General features: G+C 40.4%; 1 protein-coding gene across 6 annotated transcripts in view; it reads right to left on the bottom strand.

Annotated features, from left to right (window-relative positions):
• The window catches only part of ZNF618 (zinc finger protein 618), a 103,633-nt gene extending 86,129 nt beyond the window's left edge, over positions 1-17,504 (bottom strand). For all 6 annotated transcript variants that reach the window (XM_027869569.1, XM_027869571.1, XM_027869572.1 and 3 more), the window contains exons 1-2: positions 17,311-17,504; positions 2,337-2,380 (exon numbers count right to left, since the gene is read on the bottom strand). In XM_027869569.1, coding sequence (XP_027725370.1) covers positions 2,337-2,380; positions 17,311-17,313 — 47 coding nt within the window. In that variant the 5' untranslated portion in view covers positions 17,314-17,504. The remainder of the gene's footprint in view (positions 1-2,336; positions 2,381-17,310) is intronic.
• Positions 17,505-22,863: the final 5,359 nt, after the last annotated feature.

Raw genomic sequence — 22,863 nt, 5'->3', positions numbered from 1 at the left:
AGCAGAACCCTTACCCACCAACATTCCAACCCTACCCCATTCCCTCAGAATAATTGTCTTATATTTCTGCAGCCCAGTGACTAATCATCTCAATTAATCCTTAACACACAATGGAACAGGAAGACAAAGTAAGATTATGTCCATTTTAGAAATAAGGAAATTGAGGTTCAGACTTGGTCAAAATCCAGACAGAATCCAACCAAAATGGCCTGACTCTAAGCACACTGGATCCTTTCCCTCTACCATGCTACACTCCTCGGCTCCATCAATAACGACATGAATGATATCTCACTCTCCACACAAGGCCAACCCAGAGTAAGAAGAAAGCTTTCCAAAGTCCATCTCCACCTCAGCTCCCCCTGCCTCCCAAAATGTGGACACATTTCCCACAGATTAACCAAAGAGAAAAAAAAAGTGATGGACACTTCAAACACCAATTCAATCTTCCTTGGAGGGGAAGACAATGGCAAAAGATGCCTGAAGGAAGACTGGGGTGGAAGGAAGAAGAGTGGTGAGTCTGATTCAGGCCCTAATAGGCACGTTCTAGTTCCAGAGGTTCCTTATGTCTTCTCAGGGGCACTTTGGGGTAGACTGATGGGTTCCTGCTAGTTCCATTTTCTTAGCCTGATGAAGCAGAGAACAAAGCAAGGTTGTGACAACATGTGGCTGAGGTTTTTGTCTTTCTTCTACAAACACACACAGGACATGGATAAGATTTTAGTATGGAGGTTATTAAACTGCGGTCTGTGAACTTTAAAAAAAATTTTATAACTATATTTCAATACAATTGTTTTCCTTTGTCATCATATGTATTTTAGGCATTTAAAAATATTATTCTAAGAATAAACTTTTCCAGACTGCCAAAGGGGATGGATGCCACAGGACAGCTTAAGAACCTTTATTTTACCTCTGTTCTGTTTTGAAAGAGCTTGGAAAATACAAAACGTGACTAAGGGAGCTCTTCTTCTACAGGGAGGGGCATAGAAGGCTAAAAAATGGTTAGGCTTGAGTTGAAGTTAAAATCTTGAACAAGAAAGAAAAAAAGAGAAAAAAAAGAAAAAAGAGAGAAAAAAAGAAAAAAGCAGCAGCATCACTTTTACATGTGGTTTCTCCTTTCTCTTTCTCTTCAGCTAATGAAATCCCCCATGGATGAGATAGAGGTACCACTCTTAGACAAGACCACCAAAGGTTAGGAGGACAACTCTTCTCAGTCCCTAACAATACATACATAGTTGTAGAAAGGATGGCTGTGACTCTGGGAGCATCATGCCTGGGAACTAAAGTTTTCCTTTGTATAGATGTGTCTATGTCTAATTTGTAATACTGGCCTTCTTAGTATCATGCTTTACTCAGGCCAGGTCAGTGGAGGGGAAGATGCAGAGAGGCAGCCCCTCCTACACGAAGTCTTTCTGGACCCCCTGTTAGTTAGTACTCTCTCCCTACTCAAATTGCCTTGTGTTTCCTTTTCTGTACACAGGTTGTATTCATACTCTACTCCACCCTCAATCTCAGGAGAATGTAAAATCCTTGAGGGTAGTGACTGTTTTTCCCTTGGTCTTTAGATCCTTATGGCCTAGCCCAGTGCCTTGCACCCAGTAGATGCATAATTAATATCTGCTGAAATACACTAGGTCTGTATCCCAAAACGATCAAAAAAAAAAAAAGGAAAAAGATCTATACGTACAAAAATATTTCCAGCAGTTCTTTCTGTGGTGGAAAAGAACTGGAAAATGAGGGGATGCCCATCAACTGGGGAATGGCTGAACAAGTTATGGTATATGATTGGGATGGAATACTACTATATACTATAAGAAATGATGAGCAGGAGACTTCAGAAAAACCTAGAAAGACTTAAATGAACTGATGCTGAGTGAAGTGAGCAGAACCAGGAGAATATTGTACAGAGTAATAGTGATATTGTATGATGAGCAACTGTGAATGATTTGGTTATTCTCAGCAATACAATGACCCAAGACAATTCCAAAGGACTTATGATGAAAAATGCTATCCACATCCACAGAAAGAACTAATAGAATATGAATGTAGATCAAAGCATACTATTTTTCACTTTATTTTTTTCTTAGTTTCTTTCTGGTCTGTGTTTTCTTTCACAACATGACTAATATGGAAATATGTTTTGCATGACTGCACATGTATAACTCTACATCAAATTGCTTGCCATCTCAGGGAGTAGAAAGAGGAGAGAGGGAGAGAATTTAAAACTCAAAAAATTTTAAAAACAAATATCAAAAATTGTTTTTAATTGTAATTGGGAAAAATAAATTTTTTTAAAAAATAAATAAATGCCTGCTGAATTGAATTCAGAAGGAACATACCTGCCAGCCGTGTTCCTCCTTCCGGTAGCACCGGCCCCTTCAGCCTAAAAAACAGAAAACAAAACAGAACACACCCATATCAAGGGATGCCAAAAACATACCCAGATTCACCCTCGCCAACAGGAATCTCCAACCCAGCCAAAAACAGCATGTCCATGCACAAGCCAATCCTCTAGAGTGGCCTCAGGGAGAGAGTAAAGATGTTCCTTATCCCTAATAATAGCATCTAACTTCCTTCTGTTTAGAAGGTTAGGCACATCACAACCTGATGCATGGAAGAAGCTGCTACCTTCCTTCCTGCTAACCCTAACTCTAGTACCAAGGCAGAAGAACCCTACTCTCATTCTACCTCTGCTCTCTTAGTTCTGTTCCTTTAAATCCTGTCTTGGTGCCCATCATTTCTGCAAACCCCAAACACCGACAACTGCAGTACCCAAGGGACTTGGTTTAAAGTAAGTAACCAGCTAAATCTGAGATTGAATTGCACCATTTTTATTTTCAGCTGGGATTTCCAATAAAACAGGAACAGCAGATTTATTCCTGCCAACTGGAGAAAAATCCTATTACATTAAAATATTCTATGCTTCCATCGTGAGCGCAGGCAAGAAGCGCAAGGATAGTGGAAGGTATTTTTTAATATCTTGTTGGAATGCTGACAAATGAAAGTTGCACAGATGAGGTAATAGCAGGTGATGGACATGGGAGAAGGCAGGACTCCTGGGTTCTCATTCCCCATTTGGCATATGACTCATTTGCTGACTTTGGCAATTCATTTCTAGTCACCATGAGTGCAATGAACTGGGAGATTGGAATGAAAACAGTATGGCCCCTGTATCTTTTATTAAGTAATGAAACATTCAGCAGTAATGTTAAGGCTAGAAAGTCCTTTCTTAGATTTACAAAAGAAAAGGGGCCTAGGAAAGACCACTAAGTTGTGTTTCCAAAAAGGCTAATTTAGAAAGACAAGTTCACTTTTAAGAGTATCTGTGCTACCACAATTAGGAAGACGGGACAATTGAGCTGTGGGGACAGGAAGGCAGCTGCTGCTTGCAATAATTCTGATGAAGACACCAGCCTCTTACTCTTGTGCTATGAAGCAAAAAGATACAGGACCTCTTGGCTGGTGGTCTAGACTGCAATTATTCCACTAACTGTAGCTGCACAGTTAATTATCTAAGGAGAAAGAAAAGAGAAAAAGAGAAAGTGATGATGCGAGAATACATACTCGTGACAGGTAAAGATTCTTCACTATGGTGCAGGATTTCTGGTGGGTTTGTAGGTGGCTTTTCCTGTGTCTATTTGTTTTCTTTTGTGCTCTGTGCATCCCTGACTATGCTTTGTGCTGCCTAAAGTCTCAGACGCAAAGACAAAGGGTTTTTTCATGATGATTCTGTGCCTCCAAATCAAAGACAGTTATGTCCTTTACACACCTTCTGGGCCTTTCCCTCCTCTCTTAGGGATGTCTTGCTAGAGGTTATAGCAGTCTGTCTGTTATCTCCTTACCCCTGACCACACTGAATCTTCATTGCTTCATTTTTAAAATGGAGATACTGGGGCTGTGTTTTAACTATTAAGATAATATTATTAATTATACTGGCATGGCACTTTGAGCTTTGTGAAGCACTTTCATATCTATAATCTCATCTGATGTTCACGAAAACCAAGACAGGAAGTGTCATCCACAATTAACAACAAAGGGGCCCCCAAACTTGAAAAGGGTCACAAAGTTAGTTACCTGCAGAGCAGAGATTCTTTCATTCACAATGCATCACCTGCATACCTCCTATGTAAAAGGTACTTTTTTCTGGGGATAGGGAGTAAGAAGGTGGCCCTTGAGGAATTTAAAAAGAGAAATTTCCAGTTGAAGGTTTGCAAGTAACCCTACTGGCTACTGAGCCAGAAAGTAAAGTCTGATTCAGTTCATCATTTGTTAAGGCAGGTATGTTCTCAGCAAGTTGTCAGAGATGACTGTTGGGAATCATTATATCTAAGCTTTGGAGCTGGGGACCCCAGGTAAAAAGAGATCAAGAAACAGCATATGCTTTATCTGCGCCCAAGAATGGCACACAGAATCTATCTGGGGGAAGCCGCTAACTTCAATAAACCTTCCGCCCAGCAATTTCCAGCCCTGGTTTTGCTAACAACCTCCACCTACCTTCAGAGATACTGCTGACTGTCTGGGGGATTCTGCAAAAATTCTCAAAAATGGTATTAATTTTAATTAACTTTGATTTGGAAAACCCATACACTCAATGGAATTCTTTGGCAGATGAAATCAAGCCAACAGCATGAGAATGGCAATCACAGAAAAGTTGGGAATTGCCGCCTATGAGATCAAGAGTAAAGAGAGTGCTTTTAGCCCTGCTCTCAAGTAGAATGGATGCTACCAATCCCTTCAAGTGATGAGCCCATAGTGAAGCGCCAAGAGGAGCCAAGGATTTGCCAAAAGAAAGCCACAGACAACTGCTCCAGAAACCCATCAAGGGCTGACCAACTACTCTCGCTCAGATATGTGAATGGCCAAACAGAAAGAGAAGGCGCCCATCAAAGCACTGGGGTAGGTAAGACACAATCTTCACTCTACCTACTATGCTCTGAGTAAGGAACTTTATCAAGCCGATCCCACCTAAAGGGAATCCAGTCTCATTCCTTTAGCTACAGTCATACCTAAACACAATCTCCTTAGAATTTGGTTCATTGAGAGATGCTATTATTCCTTCTCCTCCAGCCCAAAATCTGCCCCTCAGTTGCTCTTTTCCATCCTCTTATTACGGGTTTTCTTGGAAAGACAATATTATTCCAAACCCAGAAATTTTATTTCTGAATTTGTGCAAATGTAAGTTATAAGACATTAGCTGCATTTCACATTTTGAGCAAATGGCAGGAACAGGCAATTCGTGTGCTACAGGATGGGGGCCAGCCAACGATTTCGATAAAATAAACCCTTTTTTAATTTAAATGCTAATGCACTGAATTAAAATTTAATAACTGAGGAAATTGAAAAGCCGAGCAGGAATATTGGAAATAAATCCAAGCAGAAACAGCTGAAATTAAAAATTCTAGGGAGTGGGAGGATGGCAACTAAGCTGTCTTATATGATTACATTTTTTTTTTCAGAATGAAGAAAAAAAAATCCTATCTCTGGCTGGCTGTAGGGCAGTAAATCCACAGCACTGTTGATTTATTGCTCAATTTTCCTGAGGGAAAAAGGCTTTCTTTCATGCTGAAATATTTCATAAATTTCAAGCCAGCACAAATTCTTAATTTAAAAGTTATGGAGGTCACATTTAGTGCACTGGGATGCTTCCGAAATCTTAAAGGAATAGCAACCACTGTCACCAAAAAAATAAAATAAAATAAAATCACAATTTTATTTCCTTAAAAAAAATTCATGAGGTAAAATTTCATTATTGAATATTTCTCTTGCCTAGCTGAGATGGAGGCACTTGGGGGACCAATGTGTATTGGAAGCTTGCTGCAAGAGATGAAGAGATAAAGATTTAATTCAATTACAAAAAGGCATAATTTTTTTTTCCTCTCTCTCATTTTTTTTTAAAGCCACTTGAGAAATTTCTGGTAAAAATTTTCTCCCTTCATTGCCCAGGAAAGTCTGGTGGTTGGGGGATGGGCTGCACCAATATAATTGCTTTGGCTAGCTCTCCAATCTTTCACAAGCACTGATATGTTCATTTCTCATACAGCTGTTCAGCTACAGGAAGAATGGCGGGCACCCACAATTCCAAGCAATCCATCACAAATTAATGATTTGTCATGCACACACAATGGGGGGAAAACAGCTTCATGGGTCCCTGCAACTAGTAGACTGCTCAAGATTGTAGCACGTCCTCATGAAAATTAGATCTATGTCAAAAGGAACCTAACCACAGAGTATAGCTCCAGGGACTGGAGAAACTATGCTTCAATTAAAAAAAAAAAATTCAAGCTCAGATAATTGATCAAAGAACATGATCTATATGGAGATAATTGAATGACAGCTGTAGTATTGAAAGCACTACATACTGAGTCCTAATAATTGGGGGCGGGGGAGAAGGTGGGGAGGAAGATTTCAGAAGTATATAAAGTATCCCTAGCTCACTTCCCAAGAACGGAAAAAAATGTTTGCCCTGGTATTTGCTGATGATACCAACAACGAAATTGGACAAGGGCAGAGGATGAAATTGGTTGAGGCTAATGCTACACATTCCCAGATCTCCCACTTATTGGGACAATTTCCTGGGAATTTTCTGCCTAGCCCTAATCTTGATATAGTTTGCCTTCCCCTTCCCAAACAGGCAAAACCATAGCAATCAGGGCAGATGGGACCCCATAGTCTTCAAAGAACATATATCCTCTTGTGACACTTGACGTGGTCTTTTTTGCCTGCTCAACTAAATGAACACAAACTGGGATTTAGTTGTGATAACAATACAAAGACAAGCTTACAGCTGAATAAAAATCATTCTGATTTTTTTAAGATTTTGGGGGAACAACTGGTTTGGTCTTTTTTTTTTTCCGCCCTTCCCCATCACAATAGCAGTTACAAGGCCATCACACAAATTTCAGCAAAACTCCTCCCCTGTTTAAAGTGAGTCTCATGAAATGTTAGAGTCCTATTGGGAATCAACATTTTTCACACATGACTTGAATCAAAACAGGCTTGAGATCATAGATGACAGAGGCTTTTTGGAAAGACCAACTGAAGCTGGAACTAAATATCAAGTTCTTGGTTTGCAACATGCAAATGCAGAAAGGAAAAAAAAAAGACCAAAAAAAATTATTCAACTGTGCTAGTTCTTTCAAATTTTTTTAATTTGGGTAAATGTGATAGGGTGCAAAATTATTTTGTTTACTGTTGTACATATTCATCACAGTGAAAAGGCAATCTTTTTTTTTTCATTTTTCCCATATTTCCACGATCCAAAATAATCTACAGTGTGATGGAGGCCTCTTGGAATAGACTTCTGGCCTTTAATTAAAAAAATAAAAAAGAGTCTCTCCTCTGCTCTAGATTACCTGACTTTCAAACAATCCAGATTGTGCCCAGTCCCAGTTAATCTGAACATACTAAATCCTACTCATCCTTCGAGGTTCAGCTCAATTCAATTCAACCAGCATTTTTTAAAAAAATCTCCCACAATGTGCTAGTGTCTGGGGATATAGAGATAAATACAAAATGGACCCTGCTCTGAAGAAGATGACAATCTTATGGGGAGAGAGAAGAATAAGGGGAGAGAGACATAAGTAACTGATACAAAGCAGAGTGTCAGACACACAAAAGAGAAGTCTAGACAAAGCACTATATAAAACTGGAAGGGAATGATCGATCATTCTATGGGTGGGGCACCAGTTGGGCTTCAAAAAAAGAAAATACCTTCAACATACAGGTCATAGAGTCACAGACTTAGAACAAGAAGAGCCCTTGGAGGCCATATGGTTCAACCCCCTCATTTTAAAAAGGACAGACCTGGGGATATTCAGTGATTCGCTCAAGGCCACAGAGGAGGCAATAACCAGAAGTGGCCTTTGAACTCCAGTTTTCTCACTCTAGAGCCAATGTTCTTTCCACTGTACCTTATTACCTCTTTGTGATGGAGAGGAATCCATATCAGGTATAGAGGCCAACATGAACAAAGGACAGGAAAATGGGGAAATAGATCCGTTTGATTGGAATAGTCTCAGAGAAAGCTAAAAGTATTGGGGAAGGCTTGAAAATCAGGATCAGGAACTTGTCACTTAGTCAGTGGGCAAGCAAGGAGCCACTGAAGATTTCTGAGCACAGAGATGACTATAAGTAAGGTTGGAAGCAGCAGAGACCAGGGAGGAGGTAATCACAATAGTCTGGATGAAAATGATGAATAAAGATGAATGCCTGAATAAAGACAGTTGCAGAGAAGGACAAATACAACAGATAATTCAGAAAACCTCAACAGGTATTTAAAATAAGATTAGGAATATGGGTTGAGAATAGAAAGAAATACAATTATCCCTTCCACGTGGCAACTTTCCCCATCGCAGTTTTGATATATCGCAGGTCAGCATAAGAGATTAAATGGGAATGCTTTTTAAGAATTTTGCAGAAGGCACAGATGACACAAGAAGGCCAGCAGATGACACAGAAAAAGTTTAGAAACTCAGAAATGTACAAAATATATGTATAGTATTATATAATATCAACCTAAATTTTACAATAAGGTACTGTAAACACCCCATAAAAGAAGAAGAAAAAGTTCAGACTTTTTCTCTGGGACAAAGGGAGGACCAAAAAATTTTACAGGGATTTTGCAGGTTGTTGGGGTGCTATACACCAAACCCCCATGATGTGGAAGGGAAAACTGTAGTAGCAATCATGGGTTGCTGCAACCATGTTGGTACTATCAAGAGAAACAACAGTTTTGGCTTTTGTTTTGTTTGGGGGGAAGAAGGGGTAGATAGGACGTTCAGTTGTGGACAAATTGACTTTGAGGCGACACTGTGACAAACTATTTGTTACACTCATCGAAATACCAACCCAGAATTCTAAGGGTGAGAGGGTGGGGGTATGAAGATAGAAATTTGTGAATCATCTATATTGATGTAATAATTGAAACCATGGGGAATAAATGAAATCACCAAAGAAAAGAAGCAGAAAAAGAGGGCTCTTGAATAACATCAATGTTTAAGGAACAGAAGGATGATAAGCATTCAGCAAAGAAAACAAAGGAGTAGAATGAATATCATGGAAGAAAAAAGAACAGATGGTATCTGCAGTCCACAGTCAGATAGTACAGAGAGGTCAATCCTTCCTCCTTGCTCCAGGACATTGATAGCGCCAATGAGAATGACACACTTCTGGATAGGAACAGGACTTGGAGTAAGGAAGACCTGTTTTCAGATTCTGCCCTGGGCTTCCTGTCTGACATCAAGGATTCTCCTGGAACACTCTTCAAGCTGCCCTCTGTGACTTCTTTTCCCTTTTTCTAGACTTCTGGAGATTTCATTTACACCAAGGGCTCTTACCTTGGGGTTCTAGAACTTGGTTTTTTTTTTTTTTTAATATTCTGATAACCATATTTCAATATAATAAGCTTCCTCTGTAATCTTATGGATTTTATTTTATGCATTTAAAAAAGGGTCCATGACATACAAAAAAAGATTAAGAATCCTTGATTTAATCCAAACCCTTCATTTTACAGATGAAGAAACTGAGTCTCAGGAGATGATAGTGTCTAAATAAGATCCAGTGTCTGGCAGAATTACTGGTTTGATATGGGGCAGCCCCAAAAAGGAGCATGTCCACAAGCCAACAACTGGCTATAAGATTAGAGGATAGGATTTAAAGTTCAGAGGGGCTTTAGGAATCACCTAGTCCAACCTCTACATTTTACAAACTCTTACATTACAAAACTGAGGCCCAGAGAAGGAAAAGGATTTGCCCCAAGTCACACAACAAGGAGCAGACCTGGGCTTGATCCCCAGTTGTGGACTTCATAGCCACTTCTCTTTCCAGTTCAGCACTGTAGTCTTCAGGGTGACTAGAGGAAATCCCATTTTCAGCTCTTCACTCAGAAGGATGGTCTATGTGTCTTCTCTGGCTCTTGCTTGGGGAACCAGGGATTCTTCTGGCTGGGACTGGAGAAGGTGAAGAAAATCCCCTGTTGTCACAGAAGAGGTTCTTAGTGAGGCCACACAGACAATCAGTGTCAATGGTGGGATTTGAACTGAGGTCCTCCAACTCTACAGCAAGGATTCTTAAGCTGGAGTCCATGAACTTGTTTTATTTTTAATATTCTGGTAACTGTATTTCAACATAATTAGTTTCCTTTGGATTCCTAAGTATTTTCTTTTATCTGTTCAAAAAACATCATATGAGAAGGGGTTCATAGGCATCACAAGAATGCCAAAAACATGTGCCATGACATGCACAAAAAATGTCAAGAGCCCCTCTTTTCCACTAAATTTCACCCATGGAAAGCGTACTAGGAAGAGGGACATACCCGCACCACCCCCTGAGGATGGCTCTGGTGCCCCAAGTGCCCTAGGTGTCCAAGCCATTATATCAGCAAGTTTCCCAAGCCCCATCAACATTCCCTCCCTGAGGAGTCCTGCTTAGATAATGCTACTCTCCCAGACTCCAGCGATGCTCATCCCGTGGGGCGATATTTATCAGCAATCACTCCAAACTTCCCCATTCTCCCAGCCCAGGGTAGGAGGGAAGAAAGCTCTTGTTACATTTGGATGCTGCCAGGAAAATTCAAGGCTTCCTCTGGTCCCATTCCAAGGATGCTTGATTTATTTTTTTGACATCCAAACCCAGAGAGCAGGACTCCAAGAAAAAAAGCATCACAATGAAGAAGGTAAAAAGAAACCCATCCTTTCCCATTTGGTTTTCATTTCAGCAGAAATATACATACAATCAATAAAGACATCTACTCATCTCCAAAGCCTCCCTTCCAATTCAAGATCAAGGTCACCAAGAAGCTCTTCTGTGACAATAGGGAATTGTCTTCACCTTCTCCAATCCCAAACAGAAGAATCCCTGGTTCCCCAAGCAAGAACCCAAGAAGACACACAGATCATCCTACTGAATGCAGAGCTGAAGATAGGATTTCCTCTAGTCACCCTGAGGACTGCAGCGCTGAAGTGGAAAGAGAAGTGGCTATGAAGTCCACAACCGAGGATCAAGCCCAGGTTTTCTACTTGCTGTTTGACTTGGGGCAAATCCTTTCCCTCCACTGGGCCTCAAGTTTTATCATCTGTAAAACATAGAGGTTGGACTAGACAATTCCTAAAGTCCCTCCTAACTTTAAATCCCATCCTATAATCTTATAACCAATTATTGGCTTGTGGGAATGCTCCTGTTTAGGGCCACCCCATATCAAATTAGTAATTCTGCCAGACACCAGATCTTATTTGGACAGAAGATTGGGGAGTGAAGGAGGCAAAGGACTGTAAAAAGAGCTCTGAATTTGGAATCAGAAGAACTGGATATGAGTCCTGACTCTACCAGTCATGTGACTTTAAGCAAATCACTCAACCTTGATAAGTCACTCTCCCACTCAAAAACCTCCAGTGGCTCCCTATTACTTCTAGGATCAAATATAAACTACTCTGGTTTTTAAAGCCCTTCACAATCTAGCTTCTGCCTGCCTGTCAGACTTACTACATCACTCCCCTTCATACACTCAACATTCAGGCCACGTCGGCACAATAGCTCTCCCTCTCACACAATTTCTCATCTTCAAGCCTAGAATGCTCTCATCTGGAGCAGCTAGGTGGCACAGTGGATAGAACACCAGTCCTGGAGTCAGGAGGACCTGAGTTCAAATCCAGCCTCAGACACATAATACTTTCTAGCTGTGTGACTCTGGGCGAGTCATTTAACCCCAACTGCCTCACTAAAAACAAACAAAAACAAAAACAAACAAAAAAAAAAGCACGCTCTCATTTCCACCTCTGGTTCCTTCCTTCAAAACTCAGCTCAAGTACAACCTCCATCATGAGGCCTTCCTGATCCCCACAGCCTTAAATGACTCCCCAATAAAACTGCCTCCCATTCACTTTACATATATGTTTATATGTGTAAATGCCATTTCCTTAATAGACTGTAAGCTCTTAGATGGCTGGAACCCAGACCATCACAGGCTGGTTGACTGACTGACAAGCAAGCCTCAGTCTCCTTCTCTATATAAAATAGAGATAATGATTATCCTATTACCCACCTCACCATGTTATGAGGAAAACAGTTTATACATTTATAAATTATAAATACGAGCCATTATTATTAATGAAAGTAATGGGAGAGAATGGGTAAACCCTAACAGGTGAGTATGTGATAGGGACATAGTTCTCTTCTGGGCTCGGAAGCCTCATTTAAAATTCCCTTTTCATCCACAAGCCAGATTGTTAATCACGCTATAATTACTCGGAATGTTAAAATGATCCCTGCTCCTGATCAGTCTTCCATTAAAATATGTTCATGCTGACCTCACCCACAGACAGGCAAGGGGCCACAGAATGCAAACTTGTATCCAACAGAGACCCCCCCCCAAGTCACAAGCAGCTGACACTGACCAAAGGTCAATGAGGCCTTAGGACATGGCACCACTCTCAGACAGAGAGAAAAGTCAAGTACTTAACTGCTATGTTTCCCCAACAATTATTAGATATATGAGGAAGTGAGGAAACAAAGGAGGGAGGGAGGGAGGGACAGTGGTCATTGAATCCAAAGACTAGGTCTGAGTCCCAATTTCAATACTTACTAGCTACATGACCCTGGACACGTGATTTAACTTCTTTGTGCATGTTTTCTGATTTATTTAAACTGGTAAAACAGCACTTAGGCTACCAGCCTTGTGGAGCAGCGCAGAAATGTGAGCTGTTCTCTCTCTATTTCATGAGAATTCATCCTGCCTAACTAAAAAGACTTTGAGCTCCTTGAGGCCAGGAACCCAGTCATCCCTGTTCTCTAGCACAGGGCTGGGCATATCAATGAACTAACTGTACAAGTCATTTGGCAACCACATACTATACTGCCTACCTTAGGATGTGCCTTCCCCCTTGTTGTCTTATATGTTATGTCTTTGTACTATTATTTAGCTTTTCAATTTACTTATCTTCTATCTCATGTTTGCTCCATGAGGATAGGATCCAGCTCTTATGGGTCTTTGTACTATCCCCAGCATGTAAACACAATGCCAATACATACAATCTAATATAAGTAGATAGATAGATAGATAGATAGATAGATATGTATATGTGTATGTATGTACGTGTGTGTGTATGTATGTATGTACATATGAGGAGAGAGAAGAGGCATTAACTACTAGTGGGAGCAGGAAAGAAGGCACATGATCTGAGCCTCGAAAGAAGCAAGAGATTCTAAGAGGCATATGTGGGGACAGAGAACAACACCCTAGGCCTGGAGGACAATCAAATTTGGAGAACACAAATAGGCCAGAGTGGCTGGGACAGAGCACAGTAGGCATACAACAAGTGTTTAGTGATTTGATATAGGTTTCAACTAGTTAATTTCCTAGATATTCAGACTTCACCAGGACTGGGTAAGGCTCTTAAGAGGGCCATGATAGAAAAGGTACCAAATGGTCCATCTTACAACTTGACCTTAGTTTAAAAGAAAAAACAAAACTATAAAATTATCTTTGGTTTTTGAGGTACACACAAGAAAACCAATCTCATTATGGTTAAGTCACACCTCATTTATGAACCCAATCTGTACAGTCCCAGCTTGATTATTAAGCCTTATTCACTAGATGACATCAAATAACTTTTGACCATTTAAAAAAAAAATCAAACTTCTCTTCAAAGGGTGAATATTTGCCATTCAGGTTAATTTTATAGAACAAGCCATAAACTCTAAAGGTAATTCTCAACAAAGAATGCTCCCCATCCCACCCCGCCTTCCATCACCCCCAAACTGAACAATGGCATTCTCATTGGGTTGACAGTAGTAACTATTTGTCAGAATTCTGCCCTGTTTCTTACAATCAACCTCCTTATTTTGCAGTTATGCTTTGCACAGTTTATTTCTCAATTTATAAAAGAGAGAATCATGTGACTAGATTCCAGAAAAATTCTCCTCTCTCCAGGTTCATGATTTTTGAGAAAACTCCAGGGAAAACTGCCCACAGCAAGTTAAAACCAGATCAGCCATAAACTACCTCCTGGTGTGTGGCCTCTCCAGGACTCCTCAGACTCAGATTACTCATTAAATATGTGATAAATATTCAGCTTAAATAAACAGGAAACAAAAGGGGAAAAAACTGATTTTTTGAGGGGGGAGGAAGAAAATTTTAATCCACATGCGTACATAAGGGGATGAAAATCCAAGCTGGTCCTATCCCTACAATTTGGTAATGCTAAGGGAAAAAAAAATGTGTTGCTGCTAGGACTCAGGAATTTCTCAAATTTCATCAAGGAAAATAAAATGTAAGTAATGCAAAATAATCCATGATCTAATTAAATGTAACATGCTCACCATGAAGTAAACATCGTTACAAGAAAAGGGGGTTGGCTGCATAGAGTCTAGAAAAGGGAAGATTTAGATAGAAACAGACAAAAAATGAAAACAAACTCATTTCTTGGTAGCCCTCTTTCCACTTCCATAGTTTGGGCATGGAAAAAGGGGGCAGAGTGCTAAAAATCATCCATATCTATAGACTGATTTCACGGTAGATACTCCAAATGTGAACTCTTTGTCCAAAAGCCAATGAGCTGATAAGCTAGTCAACAAGCATTCATTAAAGGTAATGTCAGGTACTGTGCTAAGTACTATTGGAGGAGGAATAGTTGAATCCTATAAACAGAGGAAGTCCTCCAACATGCTATGAGATGGGAGAATTTATGGAGGCCATGAACAAGAAGAATCCATAGGATCATCAATTTCAAGATGGAATGGACCTTGGAGCCATCTAGGCAAGGCCACCCATTTCAGAGATGAGGAAACTGAGGTCCAGAGTGATTAAGTAACTTTCCAAGGTCACATAAGCATTGGGTAAGCAGAATTAGCTGCTGAATGCAGATGAGATACATAAGATAAGAAGGTGTGGATGGATTACAAGCTATTCTAGCAGGGAAGTACCCACATTGATGAACTGATGGATCAATGAAATATTGAAACTTCCCACATTGCATGAGGAGTAGGGGAAGAAGTGAAGAGTACTTTTATTCTAGCCAGAAATATCCTTGGATTGAGAAAGGGTTATCTCTCAGGATCCCACAATACTTTTGCCCCAACTACAGAGTTAGTTACTAAAAGCAATCCTTTAAACTGTGATTTAGTTTCCTGAGCAGACCTACATCCACAAAAAGGAAGGGGGTTTTGTGCAGGCAATTCTAACCATTAGACATCTTGCCAAATACAACTCCCCATTACAAACCAATTCTGGTTTATCACTAAGTCTTTTCAGGGTCTAGTTAGCATGCAGTAATTCCCCACTGCTTGACTCACTCCTTGGATGTACTGATAAAAACAGGTTCTTGAACCTGCAAAGCTGAGGACCAGACCCCTAAAACTGAAGGAACCCTACCATGAAGACAAATACACCATGAAACCTAGCCTGAACACTGCTCTGTGTGTGTGTGTGTGTGTGTGTGTGTGTGTGTGTGTGTGAGAGAGAGAGAGAGAGAGAGAGAGAGAGAGAGAGAGAGAGACTCTTAAATCTTGGCCACTATATCATAAACTCCCCCAAACAGCAAGTCCTGGACCACAGCCTGAAGTATTTAGTAGCCACAGGAATTGGGGGTGGGGGGTGGGAGCAGCCAAGACAGGACACAAATCCCCCTTTCCACTAGGACACATTAGATAAACTACCCAGTTCTTATTATTACAAGACCAGTGACTCAAGTAGTAGAGAAGACTGGACTTAGAGAGAAAACAAGGAAGTATATCTTCTTGCAAAAGGAAAAAAAAAGAAAAATGAGCAAAGATTTCAAGGCTTACAACCGCATGAGTAAAACAACAGCAATAAAGTCCTATGGCAGGAAAACTGATGACTACTCAGTGGGTGGTATTCTGAATAGTTGGGAAGATGGAGAGGGCAAAGTAAAGGGTCACAGATACCCAGACCTCATCAGGAGACATCATAGCCCAAGTGAAGGAACAAAATTTATACTGCCATTTGTTTAAAAAAAAAAAAGTCACTTCATTTCTCTAGGTTTCCATTTCCTTATCTATAAATGTTAGATTACATGATCTCTAATATATCTTCCACTTTTAAAAATTCTCTATTTCCTGCCTGAAATGCCCATCTACCTCTCAGAAAATCCAAATCTTAACTTACCTCTTGACTCTTACCACTCCCTTCAAAGCACCCTAATAGCCAAATTGCTGTCTCCATGTCTTTGTTCATATTGTTCCCTAGGCCTGGAATGCCCTCTACCAGGCTCTTGGCCTGCTGAATCCTTCCTATCCATCCTTAAAAAATCAACTCAGATTTCCTAAAGCCATCTTTCCCTGATCCTCAACTCTGCCTCACTTTGGTGACAACTTCCCCTGCCTGACCCACAAAGCATTTTGTTTTCTAATATCTTAACACCTTCATGTAATGATGCAACTAATATGTCAGTGTTTGTATTCAATTCTCCTTCTACACTGGAATCTTCCTGAGGGCAGTCACTGTGGCTTATTTTTAATCTGAACCTTCCTCAGAGTCCTGTACAACTCTGTAAATTGGATGCTTAATACATGTTGGGGAGGCAGCTAGGTGGCACAGTGGATAGAGCACCAGCCCTGAAGTCAGGAGGACCTGAGTTCAAATCCGGCCTCAGACCAAACACTTGACACGTACTAGCTGTGTGACCTTGGGCAAGTCACTTAACCCTAACTGCCTCACCAAAAAAAAAAAAAAATACATGTTGGCAGAACAAATCTTTGAAAGCCCAGCTTACTCAGCCTTCCCTAAACTCTCTAGTCTTCACTATTCCTCCTCTTCTATAAAATCCAACAGCAGTCTGACTTTACAATTTACCCTTTGGTTATTGCTATAACTAATAATACTGACATATATATTAATTTTATATATATATATATATGGAGAGACAGACAGACTTAAAGGTTCAAAAAGTGCCTTATTCATAATAACCCTGAAAGCTAGATAACATAAATTCTACCTTCCTCTTTTTACCAATAGGAAAACTTGGCCTCAGAGAAGTATGGTCATACAACATATCTTTCAATAAGATGACATATCCTCATACCTTCATGCCATACTCCTGTACTCCAGTCTCTACCTCCCTACCTGGCATTCCCATGAAAGTTCACCATATGTAGCCTGATCCAGACCCACCATTTCCATCTTCCTGCATGCAGCCTAACCACTGTACCGAACCACCCCCTTTCCCATTTCCCACTGCCCCCGCCCCCAACCACACACATACCTTTTCTACCATTAGCTCTAAAAATAGTAATCAAGTCAATGCTACCATATTTGGAATAGCATGCCAATCAATTGTCCTATGGTGATTCCACCAGTCATACCATGGCCAGTCGTCTTGACCTTCGTCTTGCCACTGGACTCTGATGACTCTGGAGGAGAGAGTGAGGCGGATGACTTTGCCCAGTTCTACTTCACTCAAATCCAACTCATGCACAAGGACCAACAACAATGAGGGTCATCACCATTCGTCTTGACCTTTGTCTTGCCACTAGATCCAGATGACTCTGGAGGACAGTGTGAGGAAGACGACTTTGCACAGCTCTGCCTCACTCAAATCCAACTCATGAGCTAGCATTGGTACAAAAGAAAAGCAACAACAACCTGTGAGTTCCCCAACCAAAATACCTCTCCTCTGACCAACACTATCCTATATATGTTTTCTCCTCCTACTGGAATGTAAGATTCTTGAGGTCAGGGGCTGTGTTTTTGTATTTTGTAGCTCCAGCACTTAGCACAGGGCAGGACAGCTAGTAAGCACTTAAACTCTAACATTTCATTTCTCCTTCAGAACTTACATACACACTCCTCCTCAGTAGAAGTGTGAGATTACAGATGTGGTATATGCAATTAGAGTGGTCAAAGTATAAATTGGTTTTGCTTAAATTCTTTATAATAAGGTAAGTTGAGAGGGAGCTCCACCAAGTCAAGTCAAATGGCATGAAAACAAAAGACAAGAGCAAAATATACATATAAATAAATTGGTTAGGTGAGGCAGAATTTGAACCTAGATCTCATTAACTCCAAATCCACTACTCTTTCCATGTCCTGTGCTATGTGTTGCTGTTTCTTAGGTGTAAGTTTTATCTCACTAACTAGACTGTGAGCTCCCTTCTCTCAAGCTTCTAGGCCAGCAGGGGAGTCCAGCACTGGGCTGAGCACACAGTACATACTCAGAAATGACCTGCTGATATGCTTAAAACATCCAAAAATTTATTTCCCACTTGTACAAGAGTCAACCCTATAGCATGTGTCTCCTTTGGAGGTTTGGGGTGGCTGGGTCATTGGTTTGTTTATTGGCTTTTTTTTTTAAACAAGTTTTGTAGCTCTGTTTTAATGGGGTGGGGACTAGGCCATTTTTAGTCTGGTGGAAGAAAAAATACCAAGAAAGACAGCTCCAGAGAAGGAAAGAAAAAAGACAGAAGGAGCAGCAAGAGAAGAAATTATGCTTAAGGCAGAACTTACTTCAGTTTTAAAAGAAGTAATTACAGAGAGGAAAGAGTAGATGTTCTAAAAAAGGAGTTTACCCAAAAAAAAAAAAAGAAAGAAAAAGAAAGAAAAGAAAGGAAAGGAAAGGGGAAAAAAAGAGGCCGGAAAACAGTCAAAGTAGAAATCTTAGAAATTCTTATTGCAAAATAACTCCTGGTCAGCCAACCGCAATCTCTATAAATATCACAAGATCAACTCTTCAAGCACATGGTGGGGGGTTGGGGAAAGGAGTAGGGGGAGGGGGAAAGAAAGTCTTCAAGATTTTTAACAAAATTCAAAATTGCTCCTATCAAGAGCAGAGGGAAGGGGGGGGGGGGGGAGAGAAAGGAGTCACGATTTCCCTTGGAATGAAAGCTCCTAACAAAGAGAAGAAAACCAGGGGACTGCAAGGTCAACACGCCTCAGTTGATTCCTGCAGAGAAATTAGGAAAGCCGGAATATTTGCAAACTATTTGGTGACTGTTTTCCTTTCCTGAGTCTTTCAGGCTGCTTTTCAGAAAAACAGGACACAGGCTCCCTGAGAAGGTGGGTGGGGGTTGTAGTACCCCCAGGCTGGAAGAAATCTGGACATCATCCAGTCCAAATTTTTCATTTCACAGATCCAGAAACTGAGTTCTAGGTTAGCAAAGTGACTTCCCCAAGGTCACACAAGCTAAGTAGGAGCAGAGCCAGGATCAATCAGTCCTTGTTTTTTTTTGGGGGGGGGGGTTTCAACACCATTTTTCTAAGACAGGCAGGAAACCTCCACTTGAACAAACTGATTGCTTAAAGTCTTGAACCCAACAATTGGATTGACTGCAAACTCTCAGAGGGCAAGGATTTCTCTTGTTTATCCTAGTATATTCATTTGCAAGTCAAGACATCACCTGTAATACCATTGGTCCTCTTCAAAAACAAAGTATGCACAATAAAACAAGTAAACCATACTGTATACTCCCAGGTTTTCCCTTCCCTCATATATATGTACATATGAACTTCAAAATTTTATTGATGGCTTTTTGTTTTTATATCACTATCTTTCCAGTATATTCCTTCCCCTACCCTTATTCAGAGAAACATCCTTTAGAACAAGGGTTCTTCACCAAGTCTCTCCCCACTCCAATTCAATCCATCCTCCATTCAACCATTAAACAGATTTTCACCAAGTGCAAGTTCAACCATATCACCCTTCCCCCCAAACTCCCTCCTTCCCCCCACTCATTAAACTCCAGTGATTTCTTATTGTCTCCAGGAACAAATACAAAATCCTCTGTTTCAAAGTCCTTTATAACCCAGCTCCCTCCTACCTTTCCAGTCTTCTTATACCTTACTCCCCAATGTATATTCTTCAATCTAGTGACACTGGCCTTCTGGCTATTCCACTAACAAGATACTCCATCTCTTGGTTCCAGATATTTTCTCTGGCTGTCCCTCATGTCTCCCTCTTGCACTCAGACTACAACTTCCTGGACTTCCTTTAAGTCCCAACTAAAATCACACCTCCTACAGAAAGGCCTCCTAATTGTGATGCCTTCCCTCTTTTCATTATTTTCTATTTATTCTGCATTTCGCTTGCTTTATTTACATGTGGTCCTCTCCATTAGACTGTAAACTCCTTGAGGGTAGAGACTATCTTTTACCTCTTTTTGAATCCCAAATGCTTAGCACAGTACCTAGTACAAAGTACGTGCTTAATAAATATTGATTGATTTGATTGTGTCATGACCCCACTTGGCAGTATGCTGAAACCTAAAGACCCCTTCTAAGAATATTATTTTTAGGGGCAGCTAGGTGGCATAGTGGATAGAGAACTGGCCTTAGAGTCAGGAGGACCTGAGTTCAAATCTGGCCTCAGATACTTACTAGCTGTGTGACTCTGGACAAGTCACTTAACCCTAAATTGCTTCCCTCCTCCCAAAATAAAGAAAAATCTTAAAAAATAATATTATTTTTAAATGCATTAAATATTATTTGTTTTGTTTTGGCAAGGCAATTGGGGTTAAGTGACTAGCCCAGGGTCACACAGCTAGTGAGTGTTATGTGTCTGAAGCCAAATTTGAACTCAGGTCCTCCTGACTCCTGGGCTGGTGCTCTATCCACTGCGCCACCTAGCTGCCCCTTAAATGCATAAAATAAAACACATAGGATTAGAAAGGAAACTATTATATGACAAAAGCAACCAGAGTCCAAGAATACAAGCAGTATTCCATACCGAAAGCCCTCCACCTGTACTAAGAAGGAAGGGAAGGAGGGCCTACTGGATAAAAACGAAGACAAGCTTGGATGACTTCTCCAAGGTGTCTTGAGGAAGAAGCAGATGTTTCTTTTGCTACATAGAAGGTTTATGCTCTCAATGAACTCAAAATAGAGAGAATCATATCCTGGCCAAAGACTAGATGATCAGGGACGGGGAATTTGAGGTCTCAAGGCCACACGTGGCCCACGTGTGGCCCTTTTACTGAATTCAAACTTCAAGGCACAAATCCCCTTAATAGAAGGATTTGTTCTATAAAACTTGGACTCGATTAAAAGGCAGCACCTGAGGACCTAGAAGAGCACGTGTGGTCTCAAGGCTTCAGGTTCCTCACCCCTGGACTAGACCATCCCCCTGATATCTTTACCACTGAAAATATATAGCACTTGAAATAGTTTTAACCACGGGCACCACCCACAAAAACAACCACGTATTATGCTGTAGAGGATGAGGGAGAGAGATAGAAAAGTTAGATAAGACTGGCCCAGCCCTCAGTGACCACACAGTCAGGTAAAGAAATAAGCCACCAATAATCAATGCAACCCCATCATCAGCTACAACCCCATCCGCTGTACACTAACACACAAAACTTACCACTTCCTGGGAATTTCCAACAAAACCTAGCCTAGACAGGCCTTGGCAGAGTGGCAGATGCCCCATAAATATCTCCTGACTTGACAGAGAAGCCAATTCTAGATTCTCTTAGTGAACAAATGAGTAGAACAAAGATTGTGGCCCAAAACATGGCACACCCTTATTCCAATTAGCAATCAATCAATCAACAAACAAGTACTGTCTTAAGAATCATCTCTGGGCTAAGCCCTAGGGACACAGTGAAAAATCAATCCCTACCTTCAAAAAATTTACTCGGGAATATAAGAGTGGGTACCCACATTCAAAACAGTACCATATCACACCTATCAGATTGGCTAGCATGACAAAACAGAAAAATGATAAATTTTGGAGAAGATGTGGGAAAATTGCAACACTAAAGCATTGTTGGTGGAATTGTGAACTGATCCAACCATTCTGGAGAGCAATTTGGAACTATGCCCAAATGGCTATAAAAATGTGCATACCCTTTGACCCAGCAATACCACTTCTAGGGCAGTACCCCAAAGAGAGCATAAAAATGGGAAAGGGACCCACATGTACAAAACTATTTATAGCACCTCTTTTTTGGTGGCAAAGAACTGGAAATTCAGCGGATGCCCATCAATTGGGGAATGGCTGAATAAGTTGTGGCATATGAATGTAATGGAATACTATTGTGCTATAAGAAATGATGAGCAAGCAGACTTCAGAAAAAACTGGAAAGATTTGTATGGACTGATGCTGAGTGAAGTGAGCAGAACCAGGAGAACATTGTACACAGTAACAGCCACATTATGCAATGACCAACTTTGATAGACTTAGCTCTTCTCAGCAATGCAAGGATCTAAGACATCTCCCAAAGTCTCATAATGGAAAATGCTATCCACATCCAGAGAAAGAACTCTGGAGTCTGAATGCAGATCGAAGCATATTATTTGCTCTTTTTTTTCCTTCTGTTTTGTTTTGTTTCTTTTTTCTTGTGGTTCCTCCTATTGGTTCTAATTCTTCTTTACAACATGACTAATGTGAAAATATGTTTAATAGGAATGTATATGTAGAGCCTATATCAGATTGCATGCCATATTAGGGAGGGGGAAGGGGATGGAGGAGGACAAAATTAAAAACTCAGAAGCTTATGGAAGTGAATACTGAAAACTAAAAATAAATTAATTAATAAAAAAGAGAGAGATAGTACTTATATTCAGTGGGGGTTCTGAACCTGGGGTCTGTGAACTTTTTTTTTAATTGTGCTAACTACATGTTAATATAATTGGTTTCTTTTGTGATCCTATGTATGTTGTTTTATGCGTTAGTCTGAAAAGTCCATAGGATTCACCAGACTGACAAGAGTTCATGGCACATCAAAGGTTATGAACCCCTGACATAGAGGAAATAATAAAGCTCTCTGGAGGAGATAACAGCTGAGTTAAGACTAAGAATTTGGTTACCCTAATGGAATCCCTAAAATAGAAAAGTTTCTATATCCATTTTTGCTCTGCCCTGAGCATCTGGAACTATAAGCAGATGTTTCTGTGTAGTGATTTAAACTAGTATTCCTGAT

This window comes from Vombatus ursinus, unplaced genomic scaffold (genome assembly GCF_900497805.2).
Source record: "Vombatus ursinus unplaced genomic scaffold, bare-nosed wombat genome assembly UNPS02014793.1, whole genome shotgun sequence".
In the NCBI taxonomy this organism is placed as follows: Eukaryota; Metazoa; Chordata; class Mammalia; order Diprotodontia; family Vombatidae; genus Vombatus; species Vombatus ursinus.
The sequence above is the reverse complement of the archived record's forward strand: the minus strand, read 5'-3'. Positions and strand labels throughout refer to the sequence as shown.